We start from the raw sequence: 23,568 nt of genomic DNA on the forward strand, positions 1-23,568 counted from the left end.
GTGATCTAAGAATTATTAGTAAATGCTATACCTTGTCAAACTATTCATATTCATGTTTTGTGGCATAGCCTAAGAAATTAAAATAGGTGAACTATTACTGCAGGATAACAGTAGCATCTGCTTACTACCACCAAGCACTTGTTAATTACATTATCTAAGGCTCACAACTACTTATGCATTAGGGACAACGTTTGATTCCCATTACAGAGAAGAGAAATACTAAGAATAAAAGATGTTGAATCACTTACCCATGGTAACACAGTTATTAGGTCTAGAAGCTGGGTTTGAACTGGATCTAAATTTAAAGAGTAGGAGATGCTGCCTCCCATGGGATGTAACTTTTTTTTTAACTTGATTTTTTATTTATTATTTAATTTAATTAATTAATTTATCTATTTGGCCACACCCTGTGGCATGCGGAATTTCCCGGACCAGGGATTGAACTCGTGCCCCCTGCAGTGGAAGCATGGAGTCTTAACCACTGGACCACCAGGGATGTAATTTTTTATTGCAGTAGACTTTGATCACTGTATGGTACTGGATGTTGATGCTTTTATAATAAAAGATTTTAGTTTGGAAAATGATTAATATGAATGACAGTCAAGACTTTCACAAACAATAAAGAAGTTCAGCCTATATTTATTTAGTTGTCAGTGACAGGTCAAGATATACATACACAGAAAGGGAAGTGCATTTGACATCTTAGAAAATCCTAATCTCATCAAAATCAAATTTATTATCAACACATATGGAGTGTCATACAGATCATATAATATTTAAATGCACAAAATTATTATTTGAATGCCTATTTAAGTAGAAGCTGAAACCAAATTTTATTTAGGATTATGAATTTTCAAATAAATAGACCAAGGGAAGGGAAGCAACATTTATCAAAAAACACTACTACATATCAGACACTTTATATACATTATTTAATTTAATATTCAGTAGAACTCTGTGAAGTGTCTCATCTATTTTCCAGAGGAGAGCAAATTTTAAAGAATAATGTGCTTAAGATTCAAGCAGGTTGGAAGTGGCTGGACAGTTTTAGAACTCAGGTTCACTGATCTCCAAATCCTGTTCTCTTGTGTCTCCACCATATTTGAATTAGATTGGAGCTTATGGTCAATGTAGGACTGGGGTGAAGTTCTTTATATGGTTCCCTTAAAAACTGCTAACTACTGAATTTACCTATTGGTTTACAAAGTTTTAACCATTTAAGAAGAAAGTTCCAGTAGAAGCAAACCTTTTTAAAATCCAAGTTCGATATCAGAAATGTCTGAAAATATGGTTAGTTGATGAGACCAACAAGGAAATTCAAATTTCAGTCCAGTAAACAAGAGCTAGAAAGTGGATGAATGAGGGCACCATTTCACCCTTCCAAGGGTGGCAAACTGGCAGGAAACTTCTGTAAAAAAAGAGTCTACCAGGAGGAGTCCTTTCATCCAGGACTCTTATTTTTTTTTCTAAACAATAATTTTAAAAGAGAGATACTGTTTTTCTCCACTGTTTTCACAGAACCTTACCTTCATATAAATCTCAGGTTAAACGAACATCACTACTTGATTCGTTCTACTTGAGAAGGAATGTTTTGGGCAGCCTGGAGGAGGCAACTGTGAAAGGAGTGACTAGAGGTTAATTCAGTTGTAGGTAAAACCATAGAGCTCAATTCCATAGTATCCCAAGGAATCGATGACGATTCAGGTACGCAAACAGAAAAATTCCATTTTGAAGCCCAAAATGGGGAGGATAAAAAGAAGGACGGGAGGGAAAGAAGGAAGGAGGCGTTAAGTATTGGCAAGAAAGGAGAAGAGGGAGTTATTGTTTAATGGGCACAGAGTTTCAGTTTGGAATGATGAAAAGTTCTGGAGATGGATGGTGGCGACAATTGCACAATAGTGTGAGTGTACTTAATGCCACTGAACCATACACTTAAAAATGGTTAAAATGGTCAGTTTTATGCTCTGCTTACTTTACCACAATATTTTAATTGGGTGAAGGATCTGAATAGACATTTCTCCAAAGAAGAAAGAATTAGGATTGGAAAGAAAGATGCCTAATTATACGTAGGTTTTTGTTTTTTTTAATCCATAGTATAAAATTATTCTTTTCACATTAAAAATTATTTATTGTTACTGTGTTTTCCTTTAAGAGTTCTCTTTTCATGAAACAGGTAACTGAGTGCAAATGCAAATTCTTCCTCAGTGAACCATGCAGGCCAGAAGCTGAGTCTATTCTGAGGCCGTAACAAAAGTCCACTGTTAACCCAGTGCAATGCATCTTCATACTTTTTCTCAACAAATGTTTATAAAGAGCCCACTATGTGTCATGTGAAATTCAAAATTCTGGGAATACAGCAATGAACAAAACAGTTCCTGTTCTTGTGGCTCTTACACTGTCAAGGGGACAGGCAATAAACCAACATGTAAGTAATTACAGTCAAAGTAATTATTATATAATAAGGATCATCTCAAAAAGTAGAGAAGCTGAAAGAATGGGCCTAAGCACTGAGCTGTGAGGGAGGACAGTTAGTAACAGAGAAATAAGAGAGAACGTAGGAGCTTGCTTTCTTCCTTTGGTTTCTATTTTGCCATCTATTATACCAGGATATTTAGGGCACTTTCTGAGGAGTTATTAGGGAGGACAGATGGCAACCTGGTTAACTACCCACCACACTGCAGAGGTGCCAATGTGGTACAAGCAGAGTGAGACACTGAGGCCCAGAAGGGACACAAAGCTCGTTGGTGGCACAAACAAGCCTCCCGAAATGCCACTCCAGGACTCTCTTTGATTTTTCCTTTGCACCATTATTTTACACACATTGAGTGGTTTTGTTCATCTTTCTCTCGCTCTCTGACACACATACACAAACACCCAGGCAAAGAACGAAAAAGGAAGAAAACAAAACAAAACTACTTTTGCTGGAAATTTTTAAATGGCAGTGTCATCCTATCAATTTGAGAAATGTGGACGATGACTACAATACACAAAGGCACACTTCACATCCTGCGCATGACATTAACTTACCCTTCTTTTCACTGAATCCCAGCATTTGGTTAATTTTCTGCCTTTGGTGTCTTAAAAACCAGTTCTTAGCAGACTGAATTATACATTCTGCTCCACTGTTTTACTACGGCCAAGATGTGCCCAGGATCCTAAGTCTAACATAATGGTAGAGGATACAAAAGCAGGGCGCTGAGCACGATTGGGGACTTAATGTTGAATCCAGCAGGATCCTGCTTCTGTGATTTTTCTTGGCCTGATTCTTCAATTTATTACTGGGAGCAAAACCCCATATTGAAAAAAACAGGTTTAAAGGAATGCTTTTGGAATTTCTTTTCAGTCGCTGCATAAACTGGTTTTTAAAGGTAGAAAAAATGTTTTCTTAGATTCTTCCTTCATGTCCAGAGGTCACCTTCCCTGAAGTAGCCTCAGATGTGGGCAGCCTGTCTAATCCCAGACAGCCTTGCTTGCTCCGTATCTCACTGCACATATTCTAAACTTAATATTTTTAGAAAAATATCTTATTACCTTTTCTATAATATTTTACAGTATTTTTAAATAGTGTGGCCCAATTATTATATATTATTTCTTGATGTAGTAGAGGAATTTAGCCTTCCTTAATATACATACAGTTCCTAATTTTAAAAATGTTTGTTCAAAATTCCCTTTGCTACTTGGTTTGGAACTCAAGTAATTTTCCTATGGAGACAGTGGTGGATTTGATGGTTAGGTCTCCAGGCTGGCCTATAATAGTTTACTTAACTGGTGACATTGCTCAAGGATAATATTGGGCTCACAGCATGAAAGAGGCTAAATACCATGTGCATGGATGTTTCTACATCTTTAGGATTCAAGAAAGATGCCAAAAGCATATGCTTAACCCAAAGCCCCAGACAGCGTGTGATAGGAAAGTCCTTCACCTTCTCCACCAGCTGAGGGTAGAGGAACCACAGGCTATGGTTCATTGCGTGATTGGAATGTTTGTTGGGGAAGGTGTGTGGAGTAGGAATGGGATGTACGGCGTGGAACCAAGAATGCCAGAAGATGGATAGGAAGGTAAAAGCTGGAACCTGGTCCTGGGTGGCCACCAGATGCATTCACACCACCCTCTTTCTCATTTGCCTTGGATGCTATAATTGATTTGCCAATTTCTTTTTTCCTGGCTGTCGAGTGGCCCTTCCAATCTAGCATTTTGTTTTACTTCGACCTGCTCTGGCACCTGCAGAGCAAACATGGTCTCATAGCCCCTCTCTTCCTAAATGAGCACATAACACTCCCAAATGCAATTTTCTTTTCAACACTGCTATAGCAACAGGGGGAGGCATGAGGAATACAAAATCTCCTCTCAAATGCCTTTCCTTTCTTCCTCATAAATATCATTTTGGAGAAAAAGTCACCCATGAATGATGTATGGATTTTTAGATGATCTGAGGTGTAGACTCCCATCTCACCATGAAAGCAACAGAAGTAAACCTCAGCATTCCCTCAGGGGTGGAGCTGGGAATCATGACCAGAGCATCGCTGCAATCCTCACAAGAGGCTGGATTTTTCCAGGTGACTTGGACTCATGCAAGGAGTGGAATCTTGCTCAAATCAAGAAGCTCCATGTATGTATTTTATCCAGATGATATAAATCGCCAGTGTGGACCCTCGTCAGTAATTTTCAGTGAGGCCAGTGTTACTGCCTTTCATACAAATACTCAGTTAGTAGTATTTTAAATGATAATTCTTAGAAAGTAGATCTGAAAAGTCTTTTTGTTCAAATATCGTAGAGTGGAAAATAATAGACAGTCGTGAGTCATCAGCAAAGTGATATGTCATTGGAAACAGAAGAATTAGAGTTTTAAGTGTAAACTTTATATTAATGACAGAAGGCAAAACAATAATCTGCACTGAAGTACTCTTTAAGTTCTGCTAAATATTGTGGGCCTTCCCACCAACCTCAGGTTGCTCTTCCCAAGAGTGAAACTGGTTGTCACACTTGAGAATTTTCTCCCACAACCCAGTATATGCCTTTTCTGTATAAATAAAACTCCACTTGGAAAACAAATCAAATACAGCAGAAGACCCTGCCCTGCCCTGGAAAAACGTACCGCTCAAATAATGAATGTGACTGGTTTTCAAAGTGTCTTTTCATGCACCTCTAATTATCTTTGAACTTTTTATACAATTAAAATTTACAAATACTGGGACTTCCTTGGTGGTCCCCCAGCTAAGACTTCGCCTTGCAATGCAGGGGGTGCGGGTTCAATCCCTGGTCGGGGAGCTAAGATCCCACAGGCCTCATGGCCAAAAAAACAAAAACAGAAAACAGAAGCAATACTGTAACAAATTCAATAAAGACTTTAAAAAAGGTCCACATCAAAAAAAATCTTCAAAAACAAAATTTACAAATAGTCATGAAATAAGTCAAAGTTCTTGAAAGTGTTCATTGATCAACACATATCACGAGAATTACTCTGATAACATATGTCCACCAAGAAACCAAAGGCATTTGCTTTTGATGTTAATAATTCATAGTATGCTAATCTATAGTAATCTACCCTAGAATTAAGTACAGAATTCTCTGGCAGCCAAAGATATACAAATGTCTTTCTGCTTTTGTATAGTTTGCTTCAACCAAAATACAAGTTTCACCTCTCAGACAAAACCAGGGAATTTCAGACAGTAGAGGCTTCCATGGAGAAGACGTGTGGAGTGCTAGGGAGAAGATGCAGAGAATATTAAATAACGCAGGGCCTGGAGGACGGAGGAACGCCGGTGGAAAGTAGCGAAGAGCGACATGAGTGAGAGAACAAGAAGAATACCGTGAATAAAGACAAAGATACTGGGATGGCGAGCAACAGGCTGGCCTCCTTAGCTTGGCCATATTTTTAGGAAATTCCATCCAGTTGTCTATTTTTAGATTAATAATAAGTTTTGTTTAAGGAGACAGTGAAACATCCCTTTCTTTAATTACCTTCTGAGGAAACAGGGCCCTGTAACCATGAGAAGAGATTTCTAAGAAATATTCTAAGTCTAGAAGTTTTCTTCAGGTGCCATTTTTGTTTATCTGCCATGTTTCCATCCTCTGAGTGATTCTGCCCCCAGCCTGGAATATTTTTCCTTTTATCTGTATAGAACATGGGGTGGGGGGATGGGGATGAATGTTTCTTTTTCTTGGATATTCCTGAAGCCTTAGCTGCTCTGAAAGCGTAAGAGATGTAAACTCTCCAAGGGGTTCTTTTCCTGCCTCCACTGCAACCTCTTGCTTGTGAGAGGCCTGTTGGTCTTCTGTAGATGCCAACATTGTGGCATTATGCCTCGGTAAGTTCTTACTTATTCAGCCATCCATGCAACCAGTAATTAAGAAGTGTCTCCTATATAGCCAGTCCCATCCTTTTTACTAGGGATCTAAAGAGGAATGAGACAGTGCCCCTGTCCTTACGAAATTCGGTTGTGCTGTGGACCCAGTTAATGCAACAGCCCTGCTTGGAAATGTCTGCTTGAGCTCTTATGCTAGTGGTATGCGGAGCCACTGAGATTCCTTCAGATTTCAGCAAGGCCACACAGATATTTGATAAGGTATATTATATCTACCTCTCCAAACTCAACGTTACAAAGAGAGTTAGTATTGAATGTTTAACTAAAACATTCATTAGCCCTCTTTTCTAACTGTTTCTCGTGGTTTGGATCCCTAGAAACAGTTGGTCTTTTCACTGAAATGTTTTTTTCTATCATTTAAGCCAAGCAGTAAGAGTTCTTACTGAATTTACTACTGAACTAACATCTTAAAGGATAACTCATCTGACATCTCTGAATGTCTGCAATGAACACATTTACATAAGAAGTGCGAACATGTCTAGAAGTCATCTAGAAGCTCACAATTTCCAAAATTATTTACATGTACATTTCCTGGAGATCAGCCACAAGGTAGAAAACTCAGAAAGTATTAATACTTGATACCGTGAAGCACTGAGGAAATTGTATGTTGATTTGTCTTCTTTGAACCCTCTTGCATGAGTGCTAGTTAGTTCTGCTGTTGAGTTCGTGGTATTCATGCTTTCCAGTTCAGTGTTTCAGCCTCTGCACAGACTATTTTGCTTTCAACCGAGTGCATTTCTCACTCTGGTCAGCTCTTTTTCAAGTGCACACCAAAGGTAAGGGCACATGATGGCTCATTCTGAATCCATCATCAGCTTGGAAAAGACAAGGCAACATGTGTATTTCATATCTGGTGACTCAGTCAAGGGAGGTCAGTAATTTCTTCTTAGGTAGAAGGTACCGGTGGGTCAAGTACCCTGTTCCTTTGGGTGAAAGCCAAATGTCTGAAAGTTGCAGGATGAACTCCCCATTAGCCGTGCTCTCTTGATCCCGCCCACCATTACCAGCGCTGCCTCCCTGGATGATGCCTTCAGCCTTGGCTACTGCCCGGCTCAGGAAGCTAGCAATCCAGGCTTAGTAGATATCTCCTTCAAGAAAGTAAGGCTCACGGAGAACACAAACTAGCAACTCATAGCTGAATTCAGCCCAAAGATATCTGACCCATACAGAGTTGTTTTCCATAATGTGAATCAGCAGCTGAATTTCCAGCTTCTTTTGGCAGATGGAAAGGTCAGGCACTATAGAGCCCAGGCTTCTGCAGGTGACAGGTGGCTGGAGGTGAGTACCTGCTGCTCCATTCCTTCTAGGCACGGGCCCTTCCATCTGCCACACTTCCGGGCTGATCCACCTACTTATGCACACTTCCTGCCTGGCCCCAGTAGGCTTAGTATTCAGGCAGTGCCTAACCCGGTCCTCTCTGCGATGAGCTTGACTGCCATTGCACTGTGAGTCAACGGTAGGCATTTCACTGGGGATGCAGGGGTTAGTAAATGGTTGCTCATAACACATTTGGTGGGGAAACAACCCATTTGATGTTCTTTGAGGCCATTCATATTTTGTCTTCAGTAAATAAAAATGAGACTCATTGTGTCCTGGGCTCATATGGGAATAATTCACGGATGTGGATTAAGCAGAATCTTTACATTCTTAAATCCAACCACCTGAAGGAGATGTTCATTGCTTGGTAGACTCTGTTGCAGCCAACTGATATTTTTGCCTGCAGACACTCTTGTTAAAACTAGAGGGTCCGGGCTTCCCTGGTGGCGCAGTGGTTGAGAGTCCACCTGCCGATGCAGGGGACACGGGTTCGCGCCCCGGTCTGGGAGGATCCCACATGCCACGGAGCAGCTGGGCCCGTGAGCCATGGCCGCTGAGCCTGCGTGTCCGGAGCCTGTGCTCCGCAACGGGAGAGGCCACAACAGTGAGAGGCCTCTGTACCGCAAAAAAAAAAAAAACCAGAGGGTCCACTGAAGATTTATGAACGCAGTCATTTTTTGAGATCAAGTGTGTCTTTGTCTTAAAAACAGAATCACTGATTTGGTGGGCATCAGCTATTCTCATTTTTGTGTGTTCTCCTTTTAGTGGAAAAAGAAATTGAAAATAATGCTTTCAGTTCAAGATTTTGATTTACCATAAAAGGTTAGCTAGAATCTTATTTTAATAATTTAATCCCCATCTTCATCATGATTCTGTTATAGAAAATAATACTTATTTGAGGGACTAGTCTATCAGAGAGATAAACAGAAATACAACTTGTTCAATCTATTCGATTTCTTTCCTATGATACAGCTTGCCAGGGCTCCTTAGAAGCTGAAGCGGTGGAACTCTGATTGGGTAGGGGCTTCTGCTGTCATAAGCAGACATTTGCAGCATCCGTCTGGAGGAGGCCTAGGCTAGGATGTGGTTGACCACCCAGGCAGGGATGACCTAGCAGGGAGCCTAGCAGCCCACAGGTCCATCAGCAGTTGCTATGCACCTGGTTCTTGCACACAGTCATTGCTGCCTCTCATCCAGTGCTCCAGGCTCTGTTTGCTTTAGGCCCTACCCCATGGCCTCACCTTTCCCTGATTCCCAAGCTCCCAGAGGGGTTCTGAGCACTGACTTCCACTGGCACCCTGAGAGGCACAGACCTGCTCTTTGGAATTACTGTCTCCTGGTCCCATCGCAGACTGTCACTACACCCTGGAGGGGATTCCCATGCCAGGGAGCAGAGTGAGCTAACACCTCTAAGCTCATGCTGGTTTGCACAAGTACTTGGTATATTGTGCAAGCCAGCTGACACTGTTCATGCTGCCTTCTCCATGTCTGTGAAATATGACCGGCAATACTGACATAGCTCTTAAGGCTTTGATAAAAATTTCTTAGTACCTCCTGGAAAATCAGGGGAGTATCTATTAAAATTAAAACAGAGACAATAACGATGCTTCAGGGAGGGGACTTTTAGGGGACCTAGTGTAGTAGCTATTTCTCTGACCTCTACATATGCTGGCAGTCCCCAGGGGAGTTTTCGACTGACCTTTCCAAAAAAGCATGGGCTGCAGTGCCTGGAGGCTGAGGAAGGAATTTTGGATATCAGCCTCAGTTTTGATGAGTTCAGGGCAGGAAGGATGCCACTGACAGCTAGTCTATAGAGGTCACTTTGGTGAACTGTGGTTTAATTAACCATTGTTTTAAAATAGACCAGCTCAGGATTAGGACTTGTCAATATCAGACTTGGAGCCCATGTTCTGGGACCACATATAAGCCTGTTCTTTTAGGAATTTTGTATCTATATTGAAATATTCAGGTACCTCCTGAAGCTTTTTTTTTTTTTTTTTTGTGGTATGCGGGCCTCTCACTGTTGTGGCCTCTTCCGTTGCGGAGCACAGGCTCCGGACGTGCAGGCTCAGTGGCCATGGCTCACGGGCCCAGCCGCTCCGCGGCATATGGGATCCTCCCGGACCGGGGCACGAACCCGCGTCCCCTGCATCGGCAGGCAGACTCTCAACCACTGCGCCACCAGGGAAGCCCCCTTCTGAAGCTTTTGATCCTCCTGGCCATTGAAATTACAATGGAGGCTGAAGAAGTTTTCATATATAGAACCTATTTTATATGTTCATATTGAATTGGTGTGGAAGAGAATCTCCAAAGAGAGGCAATAGGGAAACACAAGATTACCTATTCATCTTGTTTTAAATTATGGTGTTTTGATGTGAATTAAAAATATAATCTGACTAAAGAAAAGCCATAGCAAAAACTAGACAGAAGAGCCCTCCTTCCCTCAAAACAGCTTCTCCACACCCTTCCCGCTTGACACACGCCCACTTGGCCCTCCTCTTCCCTCCAGAGGTTCCTTCCTGCTGGAAACTGTCCTCCCCTCCCCGTGGGCCCTACGACCTGTAATGTCATGTGCCTTCTAACATCAGAAGCAGTGATCAAAGGGGCAGGAGTGCAACAAGAGGCTCTCAGTGGGGAACCGGTCCTCATCTGCATTCCTCATCTGTCTATATTTCCAAAATGTATTTCACCCCAGAGTACACCTAATTCAGGCTGTACCAACAAAGCTGTATTTCTCAGGAAAAAATTTAATAATCAAATGGTATTTTTGAGAAAAATGTTACCACCAAAAAACACCCATAGCTTTCCTACCATCTAAGATCAAATCTCTTAAACCTCTTGAAGCTCACAGCTGGCGGGGGTGTAATTCATTTTTTAACATCACACATACAGTCCTCAAGACAGCCCAACACATAGACCAGGGTATGGCCAGAGTTTTCTGGCCTAGATGCCAGGAAGCAGTGCGGCTGAGAGTTCAGTAGTACCAGAGGTCATTTTTATTTACGTCTTTATCCATACAACGGATGGTGTGTAGGCTGAGGCAGAGGGGCAAAGCAGTCTGGGTGAGCCCAGTTAATGCTTTTAGTTAACTTCAGGGCTGATTTACAGTTCAATTACATCTGGGTGGTCGGACACGTCTGTTTGTCAAATTCAAGTCCAAAGCATTGTTAACTAATTTCTATAATACAGATTTGCCCGTTGCTGGGCTCTCTGTAGGATACTTTTTCTTTCCAGGTGGTTGGGAATTTTCATCCTATATGGCATTTTCATTTCAGTTAATAAGCAAGAATGTGAATATGTTCTAAAGCATATATTATTATATATATCAATTTAAGAAACTGCAAGTTTGTTTTCCATAAATATTTTAGAGAGGCTTCTGCTAAAGTGAAAAGAAAGACAAAAGAAAAACATGATCTGATGTCCTAGGGCACATTCTTATTTGGAAAACTTACAGACAAGATTGAAGCTAAGGGATGAAACAGAATAATTCCTATTTAATAATCAAATATCTAAATCTAAAAATGAAGCTATAATATAGCCATCTGAAGAATTTGAATGTTAGCTATTTGCAATGACTGTTCAAAGACAGTATGATAATATTTACATATAAACCATTATATCCCATTATTTTTATTTGTATATCAGTACATGAGATATTTTTTCCCAATTAATTTTAAATTCCTAGAACTTTTTGAAAAACAAAAAAATGATCTGATCTTATCCAAAGTTTTGAGTTTCCATTTAGTATAAATATTTAACACACATGAATTCTTCCTCTATTTTTATCAATTCCATACATATCTGTATATTCCAATAAAATAAAGGATACTCATATTTATTTCAGAGGAGAAATTAAGTGTATGTACTAAAACTGTTTTATATTAACTGCAGATATACCCACTTAATGTAAAAAATATCCACATATATAAATTCTGACATAATGGGATGAGAAATCATACTTGGAGAAATGAGGCTTTTATTGGGAACTGGATCCCAGTGTGTAGGAATATTGGCTGACCTTGACCATAAAGAATATTTACCGGTTATTTCGAAAACAAAGACTCTTGGCTATTTAATAAATAAACATTTTGTTTATTAATTGCACAAAGTTTTGTCAAAGCATTGCACAAAGAATAAATATTTTTGTTAGAATGTGTCAAAAGCTTGGCTTTTAAGCTTGACATTTAGTTGACTGGGTCACACAGGGCAAACTCCCTGTCCTTTGCAAAGTTATGGAGTTGGAAATGAACTTATATCAAACTTGCATTTGATAGTTTAGTTTTATCTGGGCTTTTTGAATTATCAAGACTGTTTTTAACAGCTTTATTAGAATGTTATTTCTTTTTTCTTTAATATGGGACATTTAAACGGTTCCTGAATTTGAAATTAATTGTTATTGTATCTTGGGAACAAAATTACTTTTGATGGGAACATATCTTTGAATTATAAATGCAAGTTAATAGATAAGTATTACTTAATTTGTTACACATTTTTAAATATTTGTATTTAATCTTTACAAAGAACCTTTCACGTACAAACTAATTCTTTGATTAGACTTCCTGATCACATTAGCAAATATTAATTGAATGAGAATTGAACGTATAATAAAGAGATATGAAGCCAAAACTAAGAAAAGAGATTAAGGTCTAAACACACTGCATGCCCATATATATGCAGTCACAGTTTTACAGAAAATAGTGTGCATTTGAATCATCATTCTTTACAGTGGCCACATAGCAGAAGTGCTTAAGTGTAAACATTTTCAGCATGAAGGGTGGGGATTGTGCAAAATTATAATTGCATCAAAACTATGAGAAATTGCAGAAAATTCCTATTTTTAAATGTCTATCTTCAAGGAGTAAAACTTAAACTAGCTATCTTCCCTCAAGAAGGATGTCTAAATCACACTTGTCTTTTTCTTTAACAGATAATTCTGAAATAATCAGCAGAAATGGAATGGAATGCCAAGAATCTGCATTGAGAATAACTAAACATTGTTACTGTACATACTATCCTGTTTCCTCCTCAATAGAATTGCCACAAACTGCATGCTAAATAAAGATTTAGTTCTTCTGGACAGACCACAACTCTAAGAAGCTAGTGCTGCTATATCATATATGAGTATTAAATATGGTATGCTTAGTATATTCCAACCTAAGATAGTTAACTACCTGAGACCAGCTGTGATGTTTAAAGACATAAAGGATAAAGTTTACTTTTAAAGGGTTTCTAAACATAGTTTCTGTCCTAGGAATATTGTCTTATCTCCATAACTATAGCTGATGCAGAAAGTCCAACCAATTTACTCATTTTGACTCAGAATATTTCAAAGTTAGCAATAAACAATTAGCATTAGTTAAAAAAAAAAAAAAAAAACCTATTCCAAGGGCAGGTTCGATTCTAACTTCAATTACTGTCATTTCATTTACCTACTGGATCAAAGCTATGTTTCACTTCTTGACAACACGAATGCTGCAGCAAAGATGAGAAGTGAAGTAAAACCGTTACCTGTCCTGCAGGTCTAAAATTTGAACGGAAATTCAAGCACAAGTACTGGGGACACATCAAAGTGTGGTATTTGGTTTGCCTGGAGATGCCGCATTGAATCATGTGATTCTAGAATAACATTAACTAGATTGAAAAAGAAACTTTGCACGGTATGATCTTCATACCCCACCAAACAAAGTCTTGAAGGTATTATTTTACAAGTATATTTTTAAAATTGTTTTATAAGAGAGACTTTGTAGAAGTGCCTAGATTTTGCCAGACTTCATCCAGCTTGACAAGAATGAGAGGCCCATGCCAACAGTCTAATCAAAAGGATTAGTCTTTCAAACTCACCATCCGGTTGCCTGTTACAGAATAACTCTTCTGAACTAAAAACCTAGACAAACAAGGAAGCTGTAGGTGAGGAGATCTGTATAATATTCTAATTTAAGTAAGTTTGAGTTTAGTCACTGAAAATTTGACTGTGACTTTAATCTAAATTACTATGTAAACAAAAAGTAGATAGTTTCACTTTTTAAAAAATCCATTACTGTTTTGCATTTCAAAAGTTGGATTAAAAGGTTGTAACTGACTACAGCATGGAAAAAAATAGTTCTTTTAATTCTTTCACCTTAAAGCATATTTTATGTCTCAAAAGTATAAAAAACTTTAATACAAGTACATACATATATATACACATACATATATATATACTATATATGGATGAAACATATTTTAATGTTGTTTACTTTTTTAAATACTTGGTTGATCTTCAAGGTAATAGCGATACAATTAAATTTTGTTCAGAAAGTTTGTTTTAAAGTTTATTTTAAGCACTATCGTACCAAATATTTCATATTTCACATTTTATATGTTGCACATAGCCTATACAGTACCTACATAGTTTTTAAATTATTGTTTAAAAAACGAAACAGCTGTTATGAATTACTATTATGTGTAATTGTTTAAAACATCCATTTTCTTTGTGAACGTATTAGTGATTGAAGTATTTTGACTTTTGAGATTGAATGTAAAATATTTTAAATTTTGGCACCACCGCCTGTTCTGAAAACTAGATGCACCAACCATATCATTTTTGTTTGAGGAAAAAGAAATCTGCCATTTTAATTAATGTTGGTCAAAGTCTAATGACTATTTATCTTATATCGTAGATTTGATAACCCTATCAAAAAAAATCACATTCTAAGTGTAATCTTACATAGTGCTTGTATTGTTGCATTTGTTTTAATTTGTGGGAAAGTATTGTATCTAACTTGTATTTCTTTGGTAGTTTCATCTTTATGTATTATTGATATTTGTAATTTTCTCAGCTATAACAATGTAGTTATGCTACAACTTGCCTAAAACATTCAAACTTATTTTCTTTTTTCTTTGTTAATTCACTTAAACTCATTGAAAACATAGTATACATTACTAAAAGGTAAATTATGGGAATCACTGAAATATTTTTGTAGACTAATTATTGTAACATTGTCTTTTTTTTCTTTTGTTTCATGATTTTGATTTTTAAAGTTTTTAGCACACAACTATTTTCAGCCCTTTAATAATGGAGCATCAGAAACATCACCTATACCCCCAAGCGAATATAGGAGACTGTATTTTTACTATGATATCCATTTTCCAGAATTGTGATTGTAATATGCAAAGAGTCATAAATATGCCATTTACAGTAAGGAGGAGGCAAGGCAAATGCATAGATGTACAAATATATGTACAACAGATTTTGCTTTTTATTTATTTATAATGTAATTTTATAGAATAATTCTGGGATTTGAGAGGATCTAAAACTATTTTTCTGTATAAATATTATTTGCCAAAAGTTTGTTTATATTCAGAAGTCTGACTATGATGAATAAATCTTAAATGCTTTGTTTAATTACAGAACAAAATCACCAATATCCAAGACATGATGATAGCAATTCAACAAATACTGTAGTTAAAAGATGAACTCGCCACTTGTATGGGAACTACATTTCACTCTTGGTTTTCAGGATATAACAGCACTTCACCTAAATATTCTTTGAGCCATATCACTGGTAACATTTCTACTAAATCTTTCTGTAACACTTAAAGAATTCCCTCATTCATTACCTTACAGTGTAAACAGAAGTCTAATTTGTATCAATTCTATGTTTTGGTTGTAATATTCAGTTCACTCACCCAATGTACAACCAATGAAATAAAAGAAGCATTTAAAAGGATTTCTAGTCATCCTCCTTTTTTGTTGTTGAGACAGATTGATAATTAGCCAAAACAAATGGTTTTTACATTCATACAGATGACATTTCGTAGCTTCAAAGAAGAGCAGGCTTTGGATTTTTGGGCTTTTTAACAGTAAGAAAAACAATTTACAAGGATCATTTTGGAACTACTTCTATTATCCTTTGAAATTAGAAATAAAAATAAATCCCACCACTCAGCCCTCATCTTCAGAATTCTGCCTGAATATGAAGATATGTGAAGAGATCAGTAACCAAATGGGGAGCAAAACGTCAGTTAATTAACAGACAAGAAAATGCCCATTAATCCATAAGACAGGCTTTCAGGTAAGAGCCTGATTGAGCAACGTGTCTTAGACCTTAGGCTGCAGATAGAGGCAGAATGATGAAACCTGTTCTACGTGGACATCCTGGCTGGGTGGACTGAGGAGAGCACAAGAGCTGAGCATCACACCTGAGGGCAGGTGCTCAACAAAGTGAGGCCTCCTGAGAGGTGCGGGGCACCTTCTCAGTCTTCTTTCTCTGTCCTTTGGGGCCCATGATATTTCTCAGGGAAGGTGGGAACAGTCCTTGTCATGCAGAGGTTGGTGGAAGTCACCTCCTCTATGGGCCAAGGCAGGAACAGGGAGAGAAGAAGATTTTCTCCATGGCAGGTTTAAAGCTTCAGGCCTTCTGAGTGATTATGAGACCCCTTATAAGGGCAGACAACACAAACATTCAACAGATCAGGCATATACAAATAAAGGCACTTGTATTTTTAAACAGTGCCATCAGGAATTCCAAGGGTAAAAATACTTTCACACCTTTGTGGATGTTTGAAAAATTGGCTATATGTTTGGGTGAGCAATTTCTTTTACTGTAAAAGCAGAAGAAAAGTTGCTACTCCGTCAGTCACTCCTGACAAGAAAACATTCTCTGTTAAGTTAGTTCAAGGTGTCAAGTTTCGAGAACAAGTTGTTATTTTAAGTGAAAAATCTAAGACAAACTGTACTCAAAAATTTTCACACCTGGTTTATGAAGTGTAATTTTCATCAGTAGACTGACTTTTTATGGTACTTACTACATCAAAATCAAAAGAGAAATTTAAACCTTAGAGGATAAAACTAATTTATCTCTTCAGCACAGAAAATACTTAAATATCAATTATTCTATAATTATCTGCCAATAGGAAGGTGTTATTTTAATTTGGGGCAGCCCAAACTAAAAATAATGTTTCAGACTCAGAAACATACTCTCTTTATTATTAACCACAGTTCTTCTGCAATACTTCAAAGCTTTTAGGGGCAGCCAGGCAAACCAAAATCTAGTTCAACATTCTGACGTCCGTGACAAGGAAATACTGGCTCGCTGAAGAATGAGTTCTTCTTCCCCGCCAAGTATCCTAGGGTCTCCGAAATATTAGGCTACCATTGCTGTTGGACTGGGCTATGTCCATAGAAATGACTGAGTCACTATGAATCAGAACGAATCATACAAAATGAACACAGTAGTGACTTCCCTCCATGCTTTTGGTGGGGGTGGGGGTGGCAGGGATGGGGAAGGACTGGGATTGAGAATATTCCCCAGGGACTAGCTTATGTGTCAAGCACTATGTGAAATAGTCCATATAGGTTTCTATATAGAAACTCACCCTGGTTGTTGAGGAGAATTACTAATAACTAATAAGTAAGTTCTAACGGCTGCAGAGATACAAGAGGCTCTGCTGTGACAAGCAGCTTGATTCTAGATCAACACTACCTTCCCGAGTCTGCCCTCAGGGTGACTAGATCCATAGCTGTCCAGGGGATTTCAAATGCATGACCAACAGTCATGTGACTTTCTCCCTCTGCTTCAGCGACTCTGAAGAACGACGGCCCACCCATTTGAGGTGTCCTTTTAGGTCCCCCATGTAAATGTCATATGTGCTATGTGGCCTATATTTTAATAAAACCATTTCAGAAAAGTTGGTGAAAACATATAGCTATTTTCATGAAATAGGGTATAATCAGAAAGTAACTTTGTTTTGTTCATATATACTTGACATAATCCTTAGCATTATGAAGGAGTTATTATACCTGGAATGTACACGAGATATCAAAACACATAAAAATTAAGTAACTCGTTTAAGATCACATAGAGCAGCAGAACTCTCAAGCCCTGGCTTGTCCTAACTCTACGGTCATGTTGACGTGAGCTTTATTTGTGGCAAACTTTCAGGCCCAAATTTCAGAAAAGAATTCAGAGTAGACCATTCATCCAAGTTTAAGATGAAGCCATGATAAGAATCCTTTCATAGGATATATAAACAGGTTTTCTTCCCTATAGCAAGAATACAATTTATGAAATATTTTGTAGCTCTGGGCTGCAAAGTACTATTCTAGGTTTAGGACAGAGCCTAATTCTTTATTAGGACCAGAGGCAGCTGGAGGGAATGTGACATTGCACCATCTCTCCAGTGTCATCCAGTTTTTTAAATCAAACTTCAAATATGATTCTCTTGAAATAAAAATATTGAAAGTCACTGAATTTTTCCCAATAAGCGTATGTCATTAAGTCATGATGAAGCAGCCCCTAAAAAGATGAACATGTCACATAAGCCAGAGAGAATGATTTCCTAGATAAAGGTCACACATGGATCACACACACCTAAAATCCAACTGTGTCCAGACAGTCATTCCTTTCTCTGATAACTTTGCTCTTGGGTCTTTTCAGGACTTGGGCTTATATAAACAAAGGGAGAAGTTTATTTATCAATCCTCCTGTGTAAACTAAAATGATCTAAATTAGGGGAATCTAATTTTTCTTTCGTTAGAGGAACTTTCTTTCAAACGAAGGGGTCACCCCACAACAGTACAAAAGCAAAACAACAGGAAAGTGCTCTCCTTGCTGAGGCTCTCTGTTCCTCTACTAAGTGCTGCAATGCACACAAAGGTGGAAACCCGCTCACTGAAATATAAAACCTGTGGCTTTACAGAGGGAGAAGAGTATACTCAAAGTAGCATGGCAGGGACTTCCCTGGCGCTCCAGTGGTTAAGACTTTGACTTCCAATGCAGGGGGTGTGGGTTTGATCCCTGGTCGGGGAGCTAAGATCCCATAGGCCTCAAGGCCAAAAAACCAAAACACAAAACAGAAGCAATATTGTAACAAATTCAATAAAGACTTTAAAAATGGTCCACATCAAAAAAATCTTAAAAAAAAAAGGTAGCGTGGCAGCTTAGGAAACCTGTCTCATAAGTTCTAAATATGTCTGAGGAACCTGATGGCCTATATATATGGAGGTAACAAACATACCACAGAATAAATATACATGCAACACTCTCACACACACGTTTATATGGAGAGCAATCTAAACACATTATCGTCCATAAACACAAAGCTGAGGATCTCTCAGTTCTGCAGAAAGGAATGATCAGCGTCTGCATTTCCCAATAGTCTAGTGGTTAAGAGCAAATTTTACAGTCTTATGGCTCAAGTTTGACTCTCAACTCTGCTTTTTACAGCTTCTGAGCTTCGGTGTTTTTCATCGGTAAGCTGGGTCTAACAGGATCTCTCTCACCTAGACATTATAATGATTCAATGAAAGAATGTGCACTGACCACGGAGAACAGAGTCTGACATATAGGAAACTCTCAGTGAATATTAGTAACTCTTCTTAAAATAATATTAAAGTACACTCCTGGGTTTCCCTATCAGTATTTATTTCCTCATTCTATCCAAACATCTCTTGGCAACTAAGAGGCACCTCTTCTATGTCCTCGATGACAATGTCAAAAGCTGACAAGCAAATTATAGGTGTTTTATAATAACAAATAATGAGCTGCATTATTTCTGGGGAAGCCTACAATTACTTCAATTCAACAAATGCTCACTGAGCCCCAACTAAGCACTGCTAAGCTGTTCAAGGAACACGAACATGGGCAAAGTCCAGTTCCTACTCTCTAGAAGCTTTCTGTGGAGCAGAAGAAGAAAAGTAAACCTGTGAAAAAATGGAGAAAGGATAAAGAGTACTATAGTTTCCCAAGGCTGCTGGAACCAAGCCCCGCACAGAGGGTAGCTTACAGCAACAGAAATGAATTCTCTCCAGTTCTGTAGACTAACGTCTGAAATCATGGAGTTGGCAGGGCCGAGATCCCTTTGCAGCTATGGAGAGAATCCTTCCCTGCCTCTTCCTAGCTTCCGGTGCAGGCCATCAATCCTTGGCGTTCCTTAGCTCACAGCTGCGTCCCTCCAGTCTCTGTCTCCATCATCACAGGGTCTCGCCCCGTGCGTCTGTCTTCACATTATCTTCTTATAAGGCCACCAGTCATCTTGGATTAGGACCCACCCTAATGACCTCATCTTAACCTGATGACATCTGCAAAGACCCTATTTCCAAATAAGGTCATGTTCACAGGGACCAGGGGTTGGGATGTCAACATGTCCTTTTGAGGGACACAGTTCGACCTGTCACAACAATGACAACCTAAATAAAGATAGGTTTCTATAGATATCAAAATATCAATGAAAGGGTTTCTGTTGTCTTTTCAATAAGAAGATCCCACCTACATGATATATGATGACCAGAGTCATGACCCCTTAGGCCTCTTCCATTTGCTTTGTTTTGGTTTTGTCTGTAGAATGAACCAGTTGGACTATAAGATCTCTAACTTCTATTCTAGATGCAACATTCTGTGATTTAATCAGCAGCTTAGCCCGCTCTTCACTGGTCTCAATATTTATTTTACTTGGTAATTTTTTTTTTTTTTTTTTTTTTGGTTTTGTTGGGTCTTCGTTGCTGTGTGCGGGCTTTCTCTATTTGCGGCGAGTGGGGGCTACTCTTTGTTGCGGTGTGTGGGCTTCTCATTGCGGTGGCTTCTCTTGTTGTGGAGCACGGGCTCTAGGCGCACGGGCTTCAGTAGTTGTGGCACGTGGGCTCAGTAGTTGTGGCTTGCGGGCTCTAGAGCGCAGGCTCAGTAGTTGTGGCGCACAGGCTTAGTTGCTCTGCAGCATGTTGGATCTTCCCAGACCAGGGCTTGAACCCGTGTTCCCTATGTTGGCAGGCGGATACTTAACCACTGCGCCACTAGGGAAGTCCATTACTTGGTAATTTTGATTTGCAAATATATTTCATTGTTTATAAGTTTTTATTGATTGGATTAATTTTACTTAATCCATACTGCAGAGAAAGCCTTTTCCTTTCTTTCTATATGCATGAGAAATTTCGGTAATCATTCATAGAAGTCTTAGCCAAGCTTGGTTAAGAAGATCAAGTGTTATAACTACATCAAGAATAATCGTATCAAATATTTTTGTGCCCTTATACTGTGATAGCCTCTTAGTCTGGATCATCTCATTTAATCTTTACAATAACCCTCTCTGGTTGATTCTATTATTAGCACACCCATTAATAGATAAGAACACTGAGGACTGGAAAGATTAGCTAACTTAACCAAAGTCACAAAGTTTGTAGAAAAATGGGCATTGAAACCCAGGCTGCCTGACTCTGGATCCACAGTGCTTTACTACCTCACTACGCCAGATGTGGTCCTTGAACTTCCACAGGAGCAACTGGGGATTTGTTGGAAATGCAGAATCCCAGGCCCCACCCCAGACCAACTGAAGGAGACCCTGCATTCTAACCAGACACTCAGGTGATTCATACACACATTAGAGTATGAGAAGTGACACGGTGCTAACCAGCGCCACCCCCTTAAAGGCTCTGTTGACTCTAGAAAACAATGAAGGAAAACCACTGCCAACCCTTGACCATTTTGATGGCCGTCTTCAATACCCAAACTCCAAAGAATTGTGATTGTTTGGATACAAATTGGAGTCTCTCTGATTTTATCCCTGTCCTTTCTTGATCCATTCTCCATACGGCAGCCAGTACGTTCATAAAATAAAAGTCAGATCACAGCATCATCCCAATCAAAGGTGGATCCGCTCCAGGTTTTGTGGGGTCTGAAGGTTATAAAACTTGGGGAAGAGGGGTCTTAAAGAAAAAGAATCCAAAAAATGAATATAGAATTAAATATGAGAATAAATACATAGAAAAAGAATATGAAAAACATGCCATTTTATGAATTAACCATTTGACATGCCTTATGTTTTGTTTACATTTTTGACTGTATCCCCATTGTCTTATGATAACACTTTTGTGACGTCATTTCCTATATAGAGAACAGAAAGGTAATTCAATCTCACCTCTAGCATGGTTGGCAAAATATTTTTTAGCATCTGTTTTTGTATTGATAATTTACGTGCAATTCACACACTCACACACATATACATACACATACTGCTTATTATACTCTTACAGATGTGTGCCCTACAAACACCTCTACCTCCTAGTTAAACACACACACACAAAACAAGACAAACAACAGTAGTCACTAGTTTTCCGCTGCTCTTATGATAAAATCTGAAACCTTTTACCCTAGCCAACATCTCCAATCTCATCCAGTGTTTTCTGCTGTGCCAACTACCGTCCAATCCCTCAGACCTCTTTTTTGTTTCTTAAATACATGGAGTCCTTTCTGCCTACTGAATTCCTACTCCTTATGCCTTAGGTGCTTGTCTTCTCTCTCTGGCCATGGCAGAATCATTTCCTTCTGAAAACAATATCACCTCAGCCCTGATCTAAAGTGGCTGATTCCATCTCACCACTATGTTTACTGCCATCATAACACCCATCACACTGTGTAATTATTTTGCTCATCTGTTTCAGTTGTATTATTGGTTATCTCATTGGAATTTAAGCTCTGTGATGTCTGGCCCTTGTCTTATTCACCACCATATCCCCTCTGCTTAGAACAGTGTCTAAGAACATAACTCAATATGTATTTGTTTGAATGAATGACTAATAAAACCATGGTGTCAGAAGAGACAGACATAAGTGAAAGTATAAAATTATGAAATTCAAATAGTTTCTCATAAACTTTGCCTATACCCGATCCACATTCTTGGCTAAGGAACTAAACAAACTGCAGATCCACTCATTTAACAAACATTTTTGTATTAAAAAATGCTAGAAAACATTAAAAAAAAAGAGCATATATTCTTATTGGATTATAAATAATCTGAAATCATCATAATCTAGTTACCATCTAGCTAGAGATACATATGGCTGAAAACAAAATACATGTATTGAGGTATTTCATGATAAATTCCAAATTATTAAATACCAGTGACTGTCATGGGAGATTACTGAGAGCTGGAGATGTCACAGAAGGCTCCCCGAAGGAGGGGTTTCTTGAGATGGAAGCTGAGGAGCTGTAAATATAGTATTTGGCAAAGCAAGAAGCATGAGAAGCAACAGGAATGGAAACACAGTGGCCTGTGATTAGAATGAATGCAGATTCTACACGTAAAGGGATTCTACACTTGAGGAATGAGAGGCACACAAAACGGAAGAGGGCATTGGCTTCTACGAGACAGCCACAACTCAAAGAAGGGTAAGTGGCTGCCGCAGCCTGCAGTCAGCTCCCCGTTCCGGCTGAGGCCCTCACTCCCCAGTGTCGGGGAGCGACAGCAGTCAGGTGCAGCGGCCAGCCTCCCTCTGGAATCGCACTGACTAAAGAGAACTGCCTTGTCCAAAGTCTCGCTCCCTCCCCCAGCACAGCCCTTGTCCAGGTGATTGACACAGGAGTATAAAGGCCCCCAGCTTGGCCCAACTCAGGGCAAATACTGCACCGGGCTCCCCAGCTCCCCAGGGCGTGGGCTGAGGCTTTTGTTGAGACTGCATCAAGGCCCAACCTCTCCCTTGGCCCAATCGTGCTTCCTTCCCTTCTCCATGGATTGGACTCTCCACCGCAGAGTCTGCCTCCCAGAAAATCCAAACTGAGACAGAAAGGCAACTCTACCATTTATTAATTCCACTGCCCAAGCTTTGAGTTCCTTTCAAACTGATGCAAGAAATATATTCAATCTCGCAATGTGATTCCTTTTGATAAAGAAAATTAATTGCCTGTAAAAGTGTCTCACCTGAGAGAGTACTCAGTTAATCATAGAAGAAAAAAAAGGAAGAAAGAAATCAAAACTGAAGTATTTTTTTATTGTGGATTCCAAAAATGGCAAATTTTCACATACTTTCAGAGGAAACATAGCTTTTATTTTTTATTTTAAAGCATGCCTTTAAAAGGCATGAAAAGTCATGTTTCACTTGGTCCAAAGTTTCACTCTTAGTCTTTTATATTACTG

At 38.9% G+C, this 23,568-nt stretch overlaps 1 protein-coding gene across 8 annotated transcripts in view; it reads left to right on the forward strand.

Moving 5' to 3' along the window:
* MBNL2 (muscleblind like splicing regulator 2) overlaps nucleotides 1-15,392 on the forward strand; it is a 152,488-nt gene extending 137,096 nt beyond the window's left edge. For all 8 annotated transcript variants that reach the window (XM_030856873.2, XM_060288236.1, XM_030856875.2 and 5 more), the window contains one exon: nucleotides 12,611-15,392. In XM_030856873.2, coding sequence (XP_030712733.1) covers nucleotides 12,611-12,625 — 15 coding nt within the window. In that variant the 3' untranslated portion in view covers nucleotides 12,626-15,392. The remainder of the gene's footprint in view (nucleotides 1-12,610) is intronic.
* The last annotated feature ends 8,176 nt before the right edge of the window (nucleotides 15,393-23,568 follow it).

The sequence above is a fragment of the Globicephala melas genome, chromosome 18 (genome assembly GCF_963455315.2).
Source record: "Globicephala melas chromosome 18, mGloMel1.2, whole genome shotgun sequence".
NCBI lineage: Eukaryota > Metazoa > Chordata > Mammalia > Artiodactyla > Delphinidae > Globicephala > Globicephala melas.